The sequence below is a fragment of the Lolium perenne genome, chromosome 6, assembly GCF_019359855.2.
Source record: "Lolium perenne isolate Kyuss_39 chromosome 6, Kyuss_2.0, whole genome shotgun sequence".
Taxonomy (NCBI): Eukaryota; Viridiplantae; Streptophyta; class Magnoliopsida; order Poales; family Poaceae; genus Lolium; species Lolium perenne.
The window spans coordinates 70,554,493-70,573,883 of NC_067249.2; the positions used below are offsets into that span (position 1 = coordinate 70,554,493).

General features: G+C 44.6%; 2 protein-coding genes and 1 pseudogene across 3 annotated transcripts; 1 reads left to right on the forward strand and 2 right to left on the reverse strand.

Moving 5' to 3' along the window:
* Positions 1-240: 240 nt before the first annotated feature.
* Positions 241-1,401, forward strand: LOC127310398 (protein ALP1-like; annotated as a pseudogene).
* A 1,658-nt stretch (positions 1,402-3,059) lies between these two features.
* LOC127307636 (23.6 kDa heat shock protein, mitochondrial) lies at positions 3,060-4,221 on the reverse strand. Its single transcript, XM_051338377.2, has 2 exons — positions 3,780-4,221; positions 3,060-3,693 (listed from the first exon to the last, which is right to left on the reverse strand). Exons 1-2 carry the CDS (start codon positions 4,030-4,032, stop codon positions 3,305-3,307), a joined length of 642 nt encoding a protein of 213 aa, XP_051194337.1. The 5' UTR covers positions 4,033-4,221; the 3' UTR covers positions 3,060-3,304.
* Positions 4,222-4,305: 84 nt separating this feature from the next.
* LOC127307638 (uncharacterized) lies at positions 4,306-9,218 on the reverse strand. 2 transcript variants are annotated; one of them, XM_051338378.1, is made up of 5 exons: positions 8,913-9,210; positions 6,812-7,062; positions 5,096-5,189; positions 4,641-4,707; positions 4,306-4,546 (listed from the first exon to the last, which is right to left on the reverse strand). In XM_051338378.1, exons 1-5 carry the CDS (start codon positions 8,969-8,971, stop codon positions 4,493-4,495), a joined length of 525 nt encoding a protein of 174 aa, XP_051194338.1. In that variant the 5' UTR covers positions 8,972-9,210; the 3' UTR covers positions 4,306-4,492. The 2 variants fall into 2 exon arrangements, with proteins under 2 accessions (XP_051194338.1, XP_051194339.1); XM_051338379.2 differs by lacking the exon at positions 4,641-4,707 and having other exon boundaries at positions 8,913-9,218.
* Positions 9,219-19,391: the final 10,173 nt, after the last annotated feature.

Here is a 19,391-nt window from a genome sequence, read left to right on the forward strand (position 1 = left end):
CGCACATCTGCGGCGGCTTTCGGCCGTGTCCATCGTCCGCCATGACGGAGGTAAGGGGAAACTCCTCTACTCTACTGTAGTGTTCGATTCATGTTCGAAAAACTAGTTGGATTCGATAAGACCGTTCATAATGCATAGATCTTGTTTGAGTAGACCGACCAGCTCCAGCTTGTGCATCACGTCGCAGCACTCATCATTTGCGTACAAGCCTGGATCATGATGGTGCATAAGAGAGCAGTTATGCATGCTGCTTATCCTCGTGTGACATGCAGACCTATGTTAAAACGAGATCATGAGAGGATTGCCAACCTAAACAACATCTGCAACTGCAACAACGTAGAGGCCATCCAGATGCTACGGATGAGAAGAGCCCCTTTCTATGCACTTGTGAAATCGTTCAGGGAAAGAGGACGGCTGACTGATAGCATCCACACATCTGTCGAAGAACAAGTCGCAGTGTTTCTTCATGTGGTCGGTCATAACCAGAGGTTCAGAGTCATCCATAACACATTCAGGCGATCCACAGAGACTATCTCTCGGTACTTCCAGCAGGTGTTGTACGCCATTGGGGAGCTCAGAGGTGAAATGATCAAGCCAGCATCAATGAACACACCAACCAAGATCAAGAACAGCTACAGGTGGTTCCCCTATTTCAGGGTGAGTACAAAATCATGTTCCTTCTACCTATCATATGTGTCATACTGTCAGAAACATGATTGTGTGCTAATCTTTTTTACAGGATTGCATTGGGGCTATTGATGGTACTCATGTCACTGCAAAGGTACCGAGATCAATGTCTGCAGCATTCCGCGGGAGGAAGCACTACATCAGCCAGAACGTGCTAGCGGATGTGGATTTCGATATGAGGTTCACCTACGTGCTTGCTAGGTGGGAGGGTTCAGCTCATGATCCAGCATCCTGGCCGACAACTTGTCAAGGCCTGATGGGTTGCAAATCCCTGACGGTAAGTTCTACCTTGGAGATGCTGGATATGCATGACGATCTGGAATTCTACCTCCCTTCAAAAAAACAAGGTACCACCTCAACGAGTTTTCTGCGAAGCACCGACCTCTGCATGCGAGAGAGTTTTTCAATCTCAGACACTCAAACCTTAGAGCCACCATTGAGAGGGCCTTTGATGCATTGAAGAACAGGTTCAAGGTCCTTGACCATAAACCGTTCCACACGTTTGACACTAAGATAAAGTTGGTCCTTGCGTGCTGCATTCTTCACAACTGGATCCTAGGTTGGGGCGAGGATGAGTTCTTCGAAGAGGTTGTCACTTTTGATGAAGTAGAGACCGACCATGGCGTGGAAGCAGGCGACAATGATGCCTGGAAGGTGAAGATGCAAGAGTGGGCAGACGCAATGTGGGAAGCCAGAGGCAACACCACCATCTGAGAAGAAGTGAAGATGAAGTGAAGAAGTGAAGAAGTGGAAGTGAAGAAGAAGAAGAAGTGCAGAAGAAGAAGAAAAGAAGAAGTGAAGAAGAAGAAGTGCAGAAGAAGAAGAAAAGAAGAAGTGAAGAAGAAGAACCCCTATGATCCCTTGTTTCTCGAACCTTTTACGATCCTCGTTTGTTGAACAACCCCGTAATGATAAACTGCAATTCGTAGTAGCTAGGGAGCATGGTGTTATTAACTACCATTCGTAGTAGCTATGGATGATTTCGTGAACAGTTTGCAACTATCATGAACTGTGATTTCTGTGTGATGGGAGGTGATAGCATGGTAAGGGTACCCATCGTAGAGAAGAGGTAACCATACACATGTCTGGATGGTACCAAACATGGTAATATCATCTCCATCGAGATTTGGGCTTGGCTGCAGGCAAACAAACAGAAAGTCCTTTTTACCCCAACCGATGCAGTCCGACCTACCAAACAACATGCCTGTTTCGGCCCGTGGCTCGTTCTGAACACGAAGGTGTCCTTACACGACTACGGCAGTGAACCACGAATTAGAACCAGGCAACCAAACGCCCCGTTATTGATAACGATTCTTACTATGAATTCTTCGTTCACCTCACGGCACTGCTTAGCTACAGCTTTTCCTTTCCGGTAAGCTAAATTACGGGTTTTCAAGTAGTAGTACTCAATCTGGACAGACTGATTGGCCGCGATTAGCACAACTGAGAAGCAAGCAAGGCTGAATTGTCGTATACTTCGCGCACAGTCCTTAAGACGTTAACCTAATAACCCTGGCCTGGTCAAACGGACATTCACTCACCGGCGAGGAGTGAAGACAGTCAGCTACGACTACGAGTATGGCGAACCGGTACGAGTGCAGCGGAAAAATAGCAGGAGGTGGCGGAAAAAGCAACAAAACTCATCTAGGTTTCGTCCTCCTCGTTGATCTACTTCGTCTCTGGTGATATTGGGGGTTTAGAGGTGTGGTGAACCACCGTTTTCGTTTTTAATTTAGTTTGTTTTTCAGTCTTTTTTGGGATGGTGAAACAACAATTACATCATAAAATCAGAATAAGTTTATCCTCGCTCGCCCTATCCTTGTTTCGGTGGTGCATCTAGCGCCGATGGAAGGCGCGTAGAGTTGTGCGCTTGTCAGGTCTCGTAGGATCCGGTTGTTTCGTGTTTGTTGGTGTGGTTTCATGCATGTTAGTCTTTTCCAATCTACGACTTTCACCGTTGGTGATGGTTTCTTCTGTGGTGTTGGTCCTTTGATACCTTAGCATGACTTCTTCTCCCGTCTGTCTACTAAAATAAGTTTTAATGCGATAAACTTTGCCTGACTTCCGCGATGGAGAGGCGGGGACAGCCACACACCTTTGCATCATGCTAGTCATGCTAGTGTATGTAGTCGTCATTAGATGATTCAAGTATCAATTTGTAATTTTCTTTATTTTTTAGGCTATTTGTACTATTGTTGATAATTATTAGTAGATCGGTGGATTTCTCGAAAAAAAGCTACGACTACGGTACAATTTTTGGTTTTTGAGGGAGGGAGGTTTTTTTTTTTAGAATCTGTTCTGCTGAGGCACCAGATGTGTTCGAACGGGCCACAAGCCCAACTCAAACCCAGCAGAAAACAAAGCAAGCAGCGAGAAACAAACCAGAACTACAGCCCACTTCACAAGGCTTACAATTTACAGACGCTAACTCCAGCTTTGAACGACCGCATGTTCGACGGCCACGCCCACGCAGCGGCATGACAAAGGCGCACGCACTGACGCACACCTAGTCACGTACACACACCCCACAGGGCCACAAATAAGCAAAGACAAGTGTCCACCCATGCAGCGCTGCTCGCAGGAGCTGACCACACTATGCGGTGGCCGACTGCAGTCCTCACCGGACCTCCACCTCGGTGACGTTCCTCTCCCTCCCGGGGACACGCGGCACCGACACGTACAGCACTCCGTCCTTCACCTCCGCCGCGATCCCATCCACCCGCGCGTCCTCCGGGAGGAGCAGGCTCGCGTGGTAGCACCCGTAGCTGCTCGCCGACCACCACTCGCCGCCGTCGCCACCGCCCTCATCCCGCACCGTCTTCTCTCCCCGGATGACCAGCGCGCCGTCCTCCACCGTGACCCGCACGTCATCTTTACCCAGCCCCGGCACCTCGAACCGCAGCCGGTACACCTCCTCATCCTCCCGCACTTTCCCCAGCAGCGGCCGCAGCCGCTCCAGTGGCCGGCTCAGCGTCTCCGCGACATGCGACAGCGCGCTCCCGAGGCCTGCACGTCAATAGGCGGCAGCGTCACAGGCAGTTTCACTTCATTTCGATAGGGAGTAGTAGTACGAGGTAAAGCCCACTATGTACCGTCGACCAGGCGGAACGGGACCAAGTCTCGGACTCGGAAGTCTCCCCACGGCCAATGGCTAGCGGTGTTGGAGACTGAACGGTCTGCCACAGCGACCTCATGACGGCTCGTCTTGCCGGTGCCGTCGGCTGCCTCGGACGAGAAGGGGGACCGAAGGTTCAGGCTTCCGTGAGAACTGGCTGCCGCTGGCCTCACCAGAGCTGGCGCACGGCCGGCAAGGGCCTTGCTGAGGCACAAGCGAACTACAGCCATATTTACTGTAACAAACTCTGCACAGTTAATTCAAGTGTGCGGTGTGCTGGTGAGCTTTGGTCACTCTGTGTCCGGAGGCGGAGGTGGTTGCATTATAAAGGAGGCAGGCAAGGCAAGGCAACAGAAGCCCGGAGAGGCATCTGGAAGTCTGGAAGGAAGGCGAACACTTCCATAACCTTCTGGTAGCGACTAAGGAAAAAAAAAAGGCAGATTCGACACTAGCAAATTACTATGTGTCGACACTAGCAGAGAAGCAAAGAAACTAGGCAGGGGGGAGGCAACAACGTTTAACATAAATGAACACAGTTTGTAGGATAAATATATGTTACATTTACTTATGAGGGATGCCATCCTGCCACGAGGACAATACACAATCATCACCCACACGCTTTGATAAAACAACATTCCAGGGATTAACAACGAGAACGCAAACAACACCACACCCCTTTTAACCAAGCAACTAATCATAGAGGCCCTCCTGCTCCCAGCCGTCCACGAGGAAATCTACCATTTCCTGCCATTGCAAAACCGAGCACAGTAAATATGTTGTTTTGCGGGAGATAGGTGCGAAAGAGTGAGACGGTATGCAGTTTTGCACGAGATCTTACGCCAAGAGGGATCGGCTGTGCGAATATCTTGGTGCTTCCTAGCAAGCTCTCATACGTAGCATTCCAACTACAGTCAACATGGACATGCATCATGATCAAGGAGCCAGCGCCAGTCTCAAACAGTGTAGCAAAAACACACCACCCGTAACTAAAACTGATGGCTAACTGTCGTGGTTCATATGATATTTCAGAGAATCCACTAGTCACTACCATAGTGGCTGTCATGAATCCAACAGATTGATGATACTAAGGCATATCAGTGGAGCCATAATGTGTCACAACTTATGATAACTACTGGGCATGAGAATGCCAGAGATTGTGTACACACATTTTCAAGAAGGTAAGGTATTTCAATATACTAGTATGATATATACTACTAGACTGCTTTCATTATTTCGAAATCTTCTGACTATTCAGGATCTTGAGGCTCCATTAAAAAAATGCATGAAAGTTACCCTATTTTTGGTTCCCGAGTCTGTTGACGCTGAGAATTATTAACCCGCCTGTTTCCAACCCACTGCTGTCTAGTCTGGTTCCATAGTAGAAGACCTGTAATTTTACAGATAGGAAAATCAAAAGATCAGCGAAAGTAGCTGTTTGGCTGAGTAGCCACTTTCGGCAGTTTCTGAAAAAAACCCTCCCCTCTCTCGCGACCCGCGCCGCCCCCCCGCGGCGGCCGGGCCGCGCCCCTTCCCCGGCGCTCCTCCCTCCCTCCTCGCGCTCCCCCTTGCCGCCGCCGTCGGCGGGAGCCGCCGGGCCTTGCCTGGGCGGTGCCGGCGGCGGCGGGGACGTCTCTACCCGTCGCGGCGCTGGGGCGCGGGGCTTCTGGCCGGCGGCGGTGCTCCTCGGCGGCGGCGGTCCGGCGCGGCGGGGTGGTACCTGTGCGTCGGGTGGTTGGAGGAGAGGCGGCGCGACCGTTGGTGGCGGAGCTGCGCTGGCGGCGGCCATGGCAGGGCCTGCTCGGCCCAGATCTGGGCCCAGTTCGGGGCCCAGAGGGGCTGGGCGGGCGGGCTGCTCATGGCGCCCCGGTGATGCTCCCTGGAGGTGGAGGAGATGCGACGGCGGTGGCTGGGTGGCGGCGGTACTCCGGCCAGCCTGCTGCAGCGTGGTAGCGAGGTCTTTGCGGGCCTGTTTGGGCCCGGCCGGGCGGGTTTGACCTCGCTGCCATGTCGGTCGGCTACCGCGAAGGCGGTGGAGGTAGTTCCCTCCCGCTCGGCTGAGGTGCTGCTACCCCCGACCCGGCTGTTTCTCATCTCTACGTCTAGGCCCTTCTCCGGCGACCACAGCGAGACAGCAAGGATGGCTTCAAGGTCGCGGTGGCGTGTGCTGGTGGGCGGCAAGTCGGGTGGAGCACGTCGAATCGTCCGGGTTTGTGGGTTGGGGGACGGGAGAAATCTTGTCGGCAGGCCCGACACTGACGCGGTGACGCCTGCGGGTGTCGCCTTGCCTTCCTGAAGGGCGTTGGTAGTCCCTCCTCCCCACTCCCTTCCGCGTATCGGGGGAAACCCTAGGACCAGTCCGGGCAGCAGTGGCGTCGTCGTCATTTTCCTTGTTGAAGGTGTTGCTTGATACGCGGCGCTTCGGCGTGCTAGGAGTGTGGTAGCATTCTCTGGAGGGCGCAGCGGTTGCGAGTCTTTCTTGTTCTTGTCAAGCTGCCGGTGTCGGCTTTGTTTTCTTTTTCTTTTCTCTTGTGTTTCCTTTTGGGCTTGGTGTTGTGCTGCGGCCCCAGCGCGTTCGTTGTATCGGGTCGTTTGCTATATTAATATAGCGGGGCGAAAGCCTATTTCGAGCCACTTTCGGCAGTTGAGTGAGGTTAGGAAAGTCAAAAGATCAGAGAAACTGGTGGTTTGGCTCAGTAGCCACTGTCAGCAGTTGAGTATCCTTACCTCAAAAGGTGTAAATAAAGCTAGTAACATTTTCATGACTTTATTTTCAAGATCATAAAGCACAGGTAACAACAGTAATTACTTATCATTATAGCATCATTATGAAGTCAGCATAACTACTGCCTATAACCAAATATAAGATTATTATTTACGAACATATCTAACATGCATCTTCTATTTATATCTTCTAGAATTGCTATGACAATCATTATTAGACAAAGAAATCCTTAAGCACGAACACACCATGCTAGTGACTGAAAGTATATGGATTGTTAGATGTTTTACCTTGATTTACAAACTCATTTGGGTTGCTGCTACTTCCAGCTCCATGCTGATCACTAGATTGTGCTGCTGTGCTGATGGAAGACATACTACGCTGTGACTGCAAGGCACTGTTCTCCATTTCGCGTGGACTTGTGCTCCAGAAATCTTCAGACAAACTACGACGTTTTATCGAGCGCCCTTGAATTCTTAGACCTTTCGAGGGCTCATCAACAGCTGTTATAGGAGTAGACTTCGCACATCCAAAACAATTTCTGCTCTGTTGCAAACCAGGATTGACCAAAAAATGATTAGAACCATGCATTTAAGAGAAGTTGCAGAAACAAAAGGAAACAGGAAAAAGCTTGCGTGAAATCTATTCTAACTTTCTAAGATCAACTATCACTGCAGGCCTATATCAAGTTTTTACAGTAGCTGCCAGATTTATGCATTCTAATTACATGAAACATGTGCACAATGTGAAGATATCCATGAACTGAGGCAAGCAAGAACCCGTAAAATAGAGCATTAGCAAAATCTAACCTGTGCATTAATCATTTTATATATATTATCTACAAACGAGTGTAATGGTATTCCCATCTACCACAGACCAACCTATTATAACTCTATGTACACTTAAACTGGGAAAAGGAGTATTCATTTGATTCTGATCCTGAGGCATGGAAAAGGCGTTGCTTATACTGGACCTGCACATACGTAGGCAATTTGTAAGCAAATTATGAGTCACACCACACATTATCTAGGGGTGCTATCACAAAAAAAAAAAATCTAGCATAGGGGGGGAGGGTTTGCCCCAGCTAGCAATCCCTTTCTCCAACCCACACATACTCCTTAGCGATAACATTCATAAATGGCTTGATTTGGGGCTTATGGAAGTCGACAAATACTACCATATTCATATTCATAGGCATGGTAAACATCAGTACTCCAACGCACTTCTCTGTCAGGGGGTTAGCTCTCTTTGCAGGGAAGAAAACTACTGAAACATATCTAAGATTTGTCTAAATTTGGTTGTATCTAGACCCCAAGTAGTATATAGTTACATCCGAATTTTGACAAACCTTCAACATGCTTCATGGGACGGAGGGAGTATCATTGATCGTACTCCATGGCATGGCTTTTAACGCGGTAAGAGCCGCTTAAACATCGTCTTAGGGACGCCTTAAAAACCATGGTCCATGGCATACTTCAAATTCTTAAGTTTAAGATAATTAAGAAATAAAAGCCAATCTAAGCAACCAATTACAGGGTTATACTCAAGTAAATGCAAACTTGACTATAACTTGAGCAGGTAAAACATCGATTCAGGTTTCTGTGTTGCGTGCAAGCAGCTTTATGCTAAACCTCCCTAGAAAGCCACTGTTTGGAAGCTTCAGGGCCAGGAAAGAAAAAGGAGCTACAAAGAATCTATCAGCTGACAAAAAAAAGTCTATAAACAGCATTGCTGGAAAACCACGGAACATTCTTTGTGCAGGTGATGGCCGCGAACAAAAAGACATGACACCATATGAAGCAATCGTTCAGGTCGACTTCAAACAACTCGCCCCTCATGCTAACCGATTATTTCTGACTGACAATAGCTTGTAGACTGGTGCTTGGTTTCTATTACTGGATATATCTGGGAGACTCCCTCTCGTATTAAAAAGAAAGTGAACGGTGAAATGGTAAATGCACAATCAAGACAGAAATCATTGCAGTAATATCATAACTATACTTTCAATGATGCCAGTAATTTCATCGAATGCTCTGGTTTCTATTAATGGAAACCAGGGAGAAGATCCTTTTTATCAAAAAAAAAAAAAAAAACAGTGAGACGTTAAATGCACATGTAGAAACAAAGCGGTAGTATATCTAAAATCGAAACAGAGATAGTATTGCGGATTGGTAGCACTAGCATAAACAAATTACATCGAATTAAGCGCCGCAGCATCCAGCCCAATAAAAATCAGCTACTCTTATCGCAGCTAGCTCCCGATAATCACTCAAATCATCCAAATCAAACGGGGGGCATCGATCCATGCCGTTTGGGCATCCCATCGCGGCGTAGCAGGAAACAAAACAAGCAGCAGGTGGAGCTGAGGCAGGGGGAGGGAAGGAGTCGTACCCCACGCAGGCGACGAGGCGGCGCACCCACGAGGAGAGCGACCCGCAGCCTAGCAGCATAGCATCAGGCTCGCCGCCGAAGGAAGCACCGGTCCCCGGACCCGCCGCCGCCGCAGCAAACCCTAACCCTAGAACCACCAGGTTGGATCGGCCGCTGCTCTCGATGCGGCTTTGTTTTTTCGAATTCGATCGAGGGAGCAGGCAGGGCGGATTAGGACACGATTAGGTGGAGGATGGGCGTGACGTGATAATGCTTTATATCTTTCTGCTTTTGGGTTTGCGGGAATCATTGCACTTGGTTGGCGTTGCAGTGGGGAGGGAGATCCCGCGCGTACGTGGCCGCCTGGCCGGGAGGTGGGGGGAAAGCCGTGGCCCGGATGACAGGTGGGGCCTATTGGAATCAGGATTGTCGTTGAGAGCTGGTGGCTAGCTAGCTTCCGTTGGAGAAAATTGGTTGACGTGCAAGCTCAAGTTCTTTCAAATCTTGGGCAAGGTATTATGCTCGTACGACTGCTTGGCTAGGACTCGTGCTCTTTTTAATCTGGACAAATTCGGTTTAGATGGATTGACATAAGAGTGCTTTTTATGGACTGCCTAATCATCATCTAGATCATTTTACAATTGGTCGTAACTCAGATTTTCGATCTGCCTAGTCTTCATTTGCTCATTCCTCGGCTCATTTTCCTCAGTTCCGGTCAGTTCAGAAGAGAAAATTCATCTTTTTAGTATCTGTTTTTTTCACAGTTTTGCATATCACCTGGACATCGCTCCCGAAAAACCTTTACGCTGTGTTTGGATGCATAGAATTAAACCTAGGAATTGAATTGGAGTAGAATACCAAAACCAAGATGGAAAGGAAATGACCTCCAATTATAATTATGTTGTTTGGGTGTGTATGGTATTCATTGTTAGAATCAAAAGGTGACACTCAATTCCAATTCCTGTTTGGATGTACTAATCATGAAATTTGACGTTTTATTGAGTTTGGACAATATAAACTTATGCACAAGTATGAAAATAGTAGGTAGGTATTAGAATGTTTTTTGTTGTACTGCGCTCTGATGATTCATTCAAGCAGAACGTACTTCTCTACAAATGTTACTGAACAAGTTCGTTTCAATGATTGACACTGCCATCAGCTCATCAGCGTACAATCTGCAACGAAACGGACTAAATTATTGGGTAAGCAAGACGCTTTGCCAAAAGTTCATAACATACTCTTGGTGAGAACACAAAAATCTTATAACCCGAATTAATTAGCAACAGCTAGCATTAGAACCTAACAAGTTCTTGACAAGAACCACGGTTCGGGATCAACTTGCTATGGCCGGCAGTGACCATCCAGCCCCCGATGAACGGCCCCGGCAGAAACCACTCCAATCGATGCCGCTTCTCCTCTAGCCGTCGTTCCCCATCAGGCCATCCCGCTGCAAGAACTAGGGTTTGGGGCTGGGCCGTGGAGGGGCGGAGCAGAGCCTGGTACGGGACATAGAAAGGAGGGCCAGGAAAAGGAGAGGAGGGCCTGGTACGAGAGAGGGAAAGGGAGGCGGGGACGCTCACCACTTCCGCCGCCGTCTGCTGGCTCTGGTCGCGGTCGCAGGAGTCAAGCGCCAGGAGCGAGCTGCGATCGAAGCGGTACGAGCGGACCAACAATTCCACAGCAATACGGAGGCCTGGCCCTGATGACCCACAAGTATAGGGGATCGCAACAGTCTTCGAGGGAAGTAAAACCCAATTTATTGATTCGACACAAGGGGAGCCAAAGAATATTTGTAAGCCTTAATAGCGGAGTTGTCAATTCAGCTGCACCTGGAAACAGACTTGCTCGCAAGAGTTTATCAGTAGCAACAGTTTTATAGCAGTAGCAGTAGTGAAATATCAGCAGCAGAGTAATAAAGACAGCAGTGGTGATTATAGTAAACAGCAGGATTAAAATACTGTAGGCACAGGGATGGATGAACGGGCGCTGCATGGATAAGAAAACTCATGTAACAATCAAGGTAGGGCATCTGCAGATAGTAATAAAACAGTATCCAAGTACTAAACAATCATAGGCATGTGTTACATATATAGTCGTACGTGCTCGCAATGAGAAACTTGCACAACATCTTCTATCCTACCAGCCGGTGGCAGCCGGGCCTCTAGGGAATATACTGGTAATTAAGGTACTCCTTTTAATAGAGCACCGGAGCAAAGCATTAACACTCCGTGAACACATGTGATCCTCATATCACCGCCTTTCCCTCCGGTTGTCCCAATTTCTGTCACTTTGGGGCCTCGGGTTCCGGACAGCAATATGTGTATACAACTTGCAGGTATGATCATAAAACAATGAATATCATCATGAAACAATAACATGTTCAGATCTGAGATCATGGCACTCGGGCCCTAGTGACAAGCATTAAGCATAACAAGTTGCAACAATATCATAAAAGTACCAATTACGGATACTAGGCACTATGCCCTAACAATCTTATGCTATTACATGACCAATCTCATCCAATCCCTACCATCCCCTTCAGCCTACAGCGGGGGAATTACTCACACATGGATGGGGGAAGCATGGCTGGTTGATGGAGAGGCGTCGGTGGTGATGATGGCGATGATCTCCTCCAATTCCCCATCCCGGCGGAGTGCCAGAACGGAGTTTCTGGTCCCGAGACGGAGTTTCGCGATGGCGGCGGAGTTCTGGATGTCTTCTGGCAAATTCGTCTAACCCCCGTGCGTTTTTAGGTCGAAACCCTTAAGTAGTCGAAAGGGGGGCGTCGGAGGCTGGCCGAGGCGCCGCCACCATAGGCCGATGCGGCTCAGGGGCCCACCGCGCCGCCTTGTGGGGTGGGCGCCTCGTGGCCCCCCTCCTTCTGGTCTTCTGGCTCCGTTAATCTTCTGTGAAAATAGGCCCTTTGGAATTAATCTCGGGGATTTTCCTGAAAGTTGAGTTTCTGCACAAAAACAAGACACTAGGGCAATTCTGCTGAAAACAGCGTTAGTCCGTGTTAGTTGTATCCAAAATACACAAATTAGAGGCAAAACAATAGCAAAAGTGTTCGCGAAAGTAGATACGTTTTGGACGTATCAACTCCCCCCAAGCTTAGCTTATTGCTTGTCCTCAAGCAATTCAGTTAACAACTGAGTGCGATAAAAGAACTTTCACGAACACATTTGCTCATATGATGTAAATATTCTCATGATATGGACAAGTACTTAGGAAATTCATAATAAGATACATGCAAATAAAGTCATCTAATAGCTATGTCAATCATGGAAAAGGTACGAACGAATTAATAATAAGCATCATGAATCATGTCTATCAGCAAGATTGCAATGTTCATAAAAGGATATGATAAAGTGGTATCTCGCTTGCCCGTATTTGTACAGCAAAACATAAATGCCCGGGCACCTTCGAAGTTCATGGAAAGACTAGAAGTAGAGATTATCAAAGATAAAAGCATCAAAGTTATACCACAGCTGATCATATTTTGGGACAAGCATATTACTAAGAATGACAGTTGTGCTCTCAAGAAAGTACTCAAAGAAAGGATGGTGACTCAGCATAAAAGTAAAAGATTGGCCCTTCGCAGAGGGAAGCAGGGATTAACATGTGCTAGAGCTTCTCATTTTTCTAAAGACAGAAGTAAAATTGTTTTGAGAGGTGTTTGTTGTTGTCAACGAATGATAGTGGGCACTCTAACTACCTCGTCAACCAGACTTTCAAGAGCGGCTCCCATGAAGGACGTTATCTCTACCAGCAAGGTAGATCATCCTTCTTCCCTTTTGTTTACACATGTATTTTAGTTTCATTATGGTTGACACTCCCCCCAACCTTTGCTTACACAAGCCATGGCTAACCGAATCCTCGGGTGCCTTCCAACATTTTCATACCATGGAGGAGTGTCTATTTGCAAATTAAGTTGCTTACTGATAAATCAGGGCAAAGCATGTGAAGAGAATTATTGATGAAAGTTAATTATTTGGGTCTGGGAACCCCGTTGCTAGCTCTTTTTGCAAAATTATTGGATAAGCGGATGTGCCACTAGTCCATTGGTGAAAGTCCGTCAGGAGTAAATGACAAGGTTGAAAGATAAAACACCACATTGATGCGTGCAGTTAACACACGTCCGTTGGGAACCCCAAGAGGAAGGTGTGATGCGTACAGTAGCAAGTTTTCCCTCAGTAAGAAACCAAGATTTATCGAACCAGTAGGAGCCAAGAAGCACGTTGAAGGTTGATGGCAGCGAAGTGTAGTGCGGCGCAACACCAGGGATTCCGGTGCCAACATGGAACCTGCACAACACAATCAAAGTACTTTGCCCCAACGTAACAGTGAGGTTGTCAATCTCACCGGCTTGCTGTAAACAAAGATTAATTGTATAGTGTGGAAGATGATGTTTGTTTGCGAAGAACAGTAAAGAACAATTGCAGTAGATTGTATTTCAGATGTAAAGAATGGACCGGGGTCCACAGTTCACTAGTGGTGTCTCTCCCATAAGATAAATAGCATGTTGGGTGAACAAATTACAGTTGGGCAATTGACAAATAAAGAAGGCATAACAATGCACATACATATATCATGATGAGTACTATGAGATTTAAACAGGGCATTACGACAAAGTACATAGACCGCTATCCAGTATGCATCTATGCCTAAATAGTCCACTTTCAGGTTATCATCCGAACCCCTTCCGGTATTAAGTTGTAAACAACAGACCATTGCATTAAGTATGGTGCGTAATGTAATCAACACAAATATCCTTAGACAAAGCATCGATGTTTTATCCCTAGTGGCAACATCACATCCACAACCTTAGAACTTTCTGTCACTGTCCCAGATTCAATGAAGGCATGAACCCACTATTGAGCATAAATACTCCCTCTTGGAGTTACAAGTATCAACTTGGCCAGAGCCTCTACTAGCAACGGAGAGCATGCAAGAACATAAACAACATATATGATAGATTGATAATCAACTTGACATAGTATTCAATATTCATCGGATCCCAACAAACACAACATGTAGCATTACAGATAGATGATCTTGATCATGATAGGCAGCTCACAAGATCTAACATGATAGCACAATGAGGAGAAGACAACCATCTAGCTACTGCGGACCCATAGTCCAGGGGTGAACTACTCACACATCGATCCGGAGGCGATCATGGCGATGAAGAGCCCTCCGGGAGATGATTCCCCTCTCCGGTAGGGTGCCGGAGGCGATCTCCTGAATCCCCTGAGATGGGATTGGTGGCGGCGGCGTCTCTGGAAGGTTTTCCGTATCGTGGCTCTTGGTACAGAGGGTTTCACGATGAAGGCTTTAAGTAGGCGGAAGGGCGGAGTCGGAGGAGTCACGGGGGCCCCTCACGCTAGGGCCGCGCGGGCCCCCCTTAGGCCGCGCCGCCCTAGTGTGGCGGCGCCCCGTGGCCCCACTTCGTTTCTCCCTCGGTCTTCTGGAAGCTTCGTGGAAAAATAAGCCCCTGGGCGTTGATTTCGTCCAATTCCGAGAATATTTCCTTACTAGGATTTCTGAAACCAAAAACAGCAGAAAACAACAACTGGCCCTTCGGCATCTCGTCAATAGGTTAGTGTCGGAAAATGCATAATAATGACATATAATGTGTATAAAACATGTGAGTATCATCATAAAAGTAGCATGGAACATAAGAAATTATAGATACGTTTGAGATGTATCAAGCATCCCCAAGCTTAGTTCCTACTCGCCCTCGAGTAGGTAAACGATAACAAGGATAATTTCTGAAGTGACATGCTATCATAATCTTGATCAATACTATTGTAAAGCATATGAGATGAATGCAGCGATTCGAAGCAATGATGAAGACAATGAGTAAACAAATGAATCATATAGCAAAGACTTTTCATGAATAATACTTTCAAGACAAGCATCAATAAGACTTGCATAAGAGTTACTCATAAAGCAATAAATTCTTAGTAGAAAGCTTTGAAACAACACAAAGGAAGATATAAGTTTCAGCGGTTGCTTTCAACTTCAACATGTATATCTCATGGATAATTGTCAACACAAAGTAATATAACAAGTGCAATAGGTAAACATGTAGGAATCAATGCACACAGTTTACACAAGTGTTTGCTTCTAAGATAGAAAGAAGTAGGTAAACTGACTCAACAATAAAGTAGAAGAATGGCCCTTCGCGGAGGGAAGCATGGATTACTATATTTGTGCTAGAGCTTTTCATTTTGAAAACATAGAAACAATTTTGTCAACGGTAGTAATAAATCATGTGTTATGTATAAGATATCCTATAAGTTGCAAGCCTCATGCATAGAATACTAATAGTGCCCGCACCTTGTCCTAATTAGCTTGGATTAACACGGATTATCATTGCATAACATATGTTTCAACCAAGTGTCACAAAGGGGTACCTCTATGCCACTGTCTGAGAGGTCTAAGGAGAAAGTTCGCATTGGATTTCTCGCTTTTGATTATTCTCAACTTAGACATCCATACCGGGACAACATAGACAACAGATAATGGACTCCTCTTTTAATGCATAAGCATTTAACAACATATAATATTCTCATAAGAGATTGAGGATTTGTGTCCAAACTGAAACTTCCACCATGATTCATGGCTTTAGTTAGCGGCCCAATGTTCTTCTCTAACAATATGCATACTCAAACCATTTGATCATGAAAATCGCCCTTACTTCAGACAAGACGAACATGCATAGCAACTCACATGATATTCAACAAAGGTAAAAGTTGATGGCGTCCCCAGAAACATGGTTACCGCTCAACAAGCAACTTATTAAGAAATAAGATACATAAGTACATATTCTTCACCACAATAGTTTTTAAGGCTATTTTCCCATGAGCTATATATTGTAAAGGCAAAGAATAGAAGTTTAAAGGTAGCACTCAAGTAATGTACTTTGGAATGGCAGAGAAATACCATGTGGTAGGTAGGTATGGTGGACACAAATGGCATAGTTTTTGGTTCAAGGATTTGGATGCACGAGAAGAATCCCTCTCAATACAAGGCTAGGCTAGCAAGGTTGTTTGAAGCAAACTCAAGTATAAAATGGTGCAGCAAGACTCACATATGAACATATTGTAAGTATTATAAGACTTTACATCGTCTCCTTGTTGTTCAAACACCTTAACCAGAAAATATCTAGACTCTAGAGACCAATCATGCAAACCAAATTTTAACAAGCTCTATGTAGTTCTTCATTAATAGGTGCATGGTACATGATGCAAGAGCTTAAACATGATCTATATGAGCACAACAATTGCCAAGTATCAAATTATTCAAGACATTATACCATTTACCACATGCGGCATTTTCCGTTTCCAACCATATATCAATGAACGAAGTAGTTCAACCTTCGCAATGAACATTAAGAATAAAGCTAAGAACACATGTGTTCATATGCAACAGCGGAGCGTGTCTCTCTCCCACACAAAGAATGCTAGGATCCGATTTTATTCAAACAAAACAAAAATAAAAACAAACAGACACTCCAAGCAAAGCACATAAGATGTGACTGAATAAAAATATAGTTTCACTAGAGGTGACCTGATAAGTTGTCGATGAAGAAGGGGATGCCTTGGGCATCCCCAAGCTTAGATGCTTGAGTCTTCTTAAAATATGCAGGGATGAACCACGGGGGCATCCCCAAGTTTAGACTTTTCACTCTTCTTGATCATATTGTATCATCCTCCTCTCTTGACCCTTGAAAACTTCCTCCACACCAAACTCAAAACAAACTCATTAGAGGGTTAGTGCATAATTGAAAATTCATATATTCAGAGGTGACATAATCATTCTTAACACTTCTGGACATTGCACAAAGCTACTGAAAGTTAATGGAACAAAGAAATCCATCAAACATAGCAAAACAGGCAATGCGAAATAAAAGGCAGAATCTGTCAAAACAGAACAGTCCGTAAAGACGAATTTTTCAGGGGCACTTAACTTGCTCAGATGAAAATGCTCAAATTGAATGAAAGTTGCGTACATATCTGAGTATCACGCTCGTAAATTGGCAGATTTTTCTGAGTTACCTACAGAGAACCCTGCCCAAATTCGTGACAGCAAGAAATCTGTTTCTGCGCAGTAATCCAAATCTAGTATTGACTTTACTATCAAAGACTTTACTTGGCACAACAATGCAATAAAATAAAGATAAGGAGAGGTTTCTACAGTAGTAACAACTTCCAAGACTCAAATATAAAACAAAGTGCAGAAGTAAAATAATGGGTTGTCTCCCATAAGCGCTTTTTTCTTTAACGCCTTTCAGCTAGGCGCAGAAAGTGTGAATCAAGTATTATCAAGAGATGAAGCATCGACATCATAATTTGTTCTAATAATAGAATCATAAGGTAACTTCATTCTCTTTCTAGGGAAGTGTTCCATACCTTTCTTGAGAGGAAATTGATATTTAATATTACCTTCATATCAATGGTAGCACCAACAGTTCGAAGAAAAGGTCTTCCCAATATAATGGGACAAGATGCATTGCATTCAATATCCAAGACAACAAAATCAATGGGAACAAGGTTATTGTTAACCATAATATGAACATTATCAATCCTCCCCAAAGGTTTCTTTATAGCATTATCAGCAAGATCCAAATAACAATTTTTCAATGGTGGCAAGTCAAGCATATCATAGATTTTCTTAGGCATAACAGCAATACTTGCACCAAGATCACATAAAGCATTACAATCAAAATCATTGACCCTCATCTTAATGATGGGCTCCCAACCATCTTCTAACTTCCTAGGAATAGAAGTTTCAAGTTTTAGTTTCTCTTCTCTAGCTTTTATGAGAGCATTTGTAATATATTTTGTAAAGGCCAAATTTATAGCACTAGCATTGGGACTTCTAGCAAGTTTTTGTAAGAACTTTATAACTTCAGAAATATGACAATCATCAAAATCTAAACCATTATGATTTACAGCAATGGGATCATTGTCCCCAATATTTTGAAAATTTTCAGCAGTTTTATCACGAACAGTTTCTGCAGTTTCAGCAGTTTCGGGCAGTTTTGCACGCTTTGCACTAAGAGTGGAAACATTGCCAACACCAATTATTTTACCATTAATAGTAGGAGGTTTAGCAACATGTGAATCATTATCATTACTAGTGGTGGTAATAGTCCAAACTTTAGCTACATTATTCTCTTTAGCAAGTTTTTCGTTTTCTTCTCTTTCCCACCTAGCATGCAATTCAGCCATCAATCTTATATTCTCATTAATTCTAACTTGGATGGCATTTGCTGTAGTAACAATCTTATTATCATTATCCTTATTAGGCATAACTTTCAATTTTAAAAGATCAACATCAGAGGCAAGTCTATCAACCTTAGAAGCAAGAATATCAATTTTATCAAGCTTTTCCTCAACAGATTTGTTAAAAGCAGTTTGTGTACTAATAAATTCTTTAAGCATGGCTTCAATACCAGAGGGTACATTCCTATTATTGTTGTAAGAATTCCCAGAAGAATTACCATAACCATTACTATTAGCAGAAGGATATGGCCTATAGTTGTTACCAGAATTATTCCTATAAACATTGTTGTTGAAATTATTATTTTTAATGAAGTTCACATCAACATGTTCTTCTTGGGCAACAAATGAGGCTAAAGGAACATTATTAGGATCAACATTAGATCTACCATTCACAAGCATAGACATAATCACATCAATCTTATCACTCAAGGAGGAGGTTTCTTCAACAGAATTTACCTTCTTACCTTGTGGAGCTCTTTCCGTGTGCCATTCAGAGTAATTTATCATCATATCATCAAGAAGCTTTGTAGCCGCCCCCAAAGTAATGGACATAAAGGTACCTCCAGCAGCTGAATCCAATAGGTTCCGCAAAGAAAAATTCAGTCCTGCATAAAAGGTTTGGATGATCATCCAAGTAGTTAGTCCATGGGTTGGGAAATTCTTCACCAAAGATTTCATTCTCTCCCATGCTTGAGCAACATGTTCATTATCTAATTGCTTAAAATTCATTATGCTACTTCTCAATGATATAATTTTAGCAGGAGGATAATATCTACCAATAAAAGCATCCTTACATTTAGTCCATGAATTAATACTATTCTTAGGCAAAGATAGCAACCAATCTTTAGCTCTTCCTCTTAAAGAGAAAGGAAACAATTTTAATTTTATAATATCACCATCTACATCCTTATACTTTTGCATTTCACAAAGTTCAACAAAATTATTAAGATGGGCAGCAGCATCATCAGAACTAACACCAGAAAATTGCTCTCTCATGACAAGATTTAGTAAAGCAGGTTTAATTTCAAAGAATTCTGCTGCAGTAGCAGGTGGAGCAATAGGTGTGCATAGGAAATCATTATTATTTGTGCTAGTGAAGTCACACAACTTAGTGTTTTCAGGAGTATTCATTTTAACAGTAGTAAATAAAGCAAACTAGATAAGGTAAATGCAAGTAACTAATTTTTTTGTGTTTTTAATATGGAGA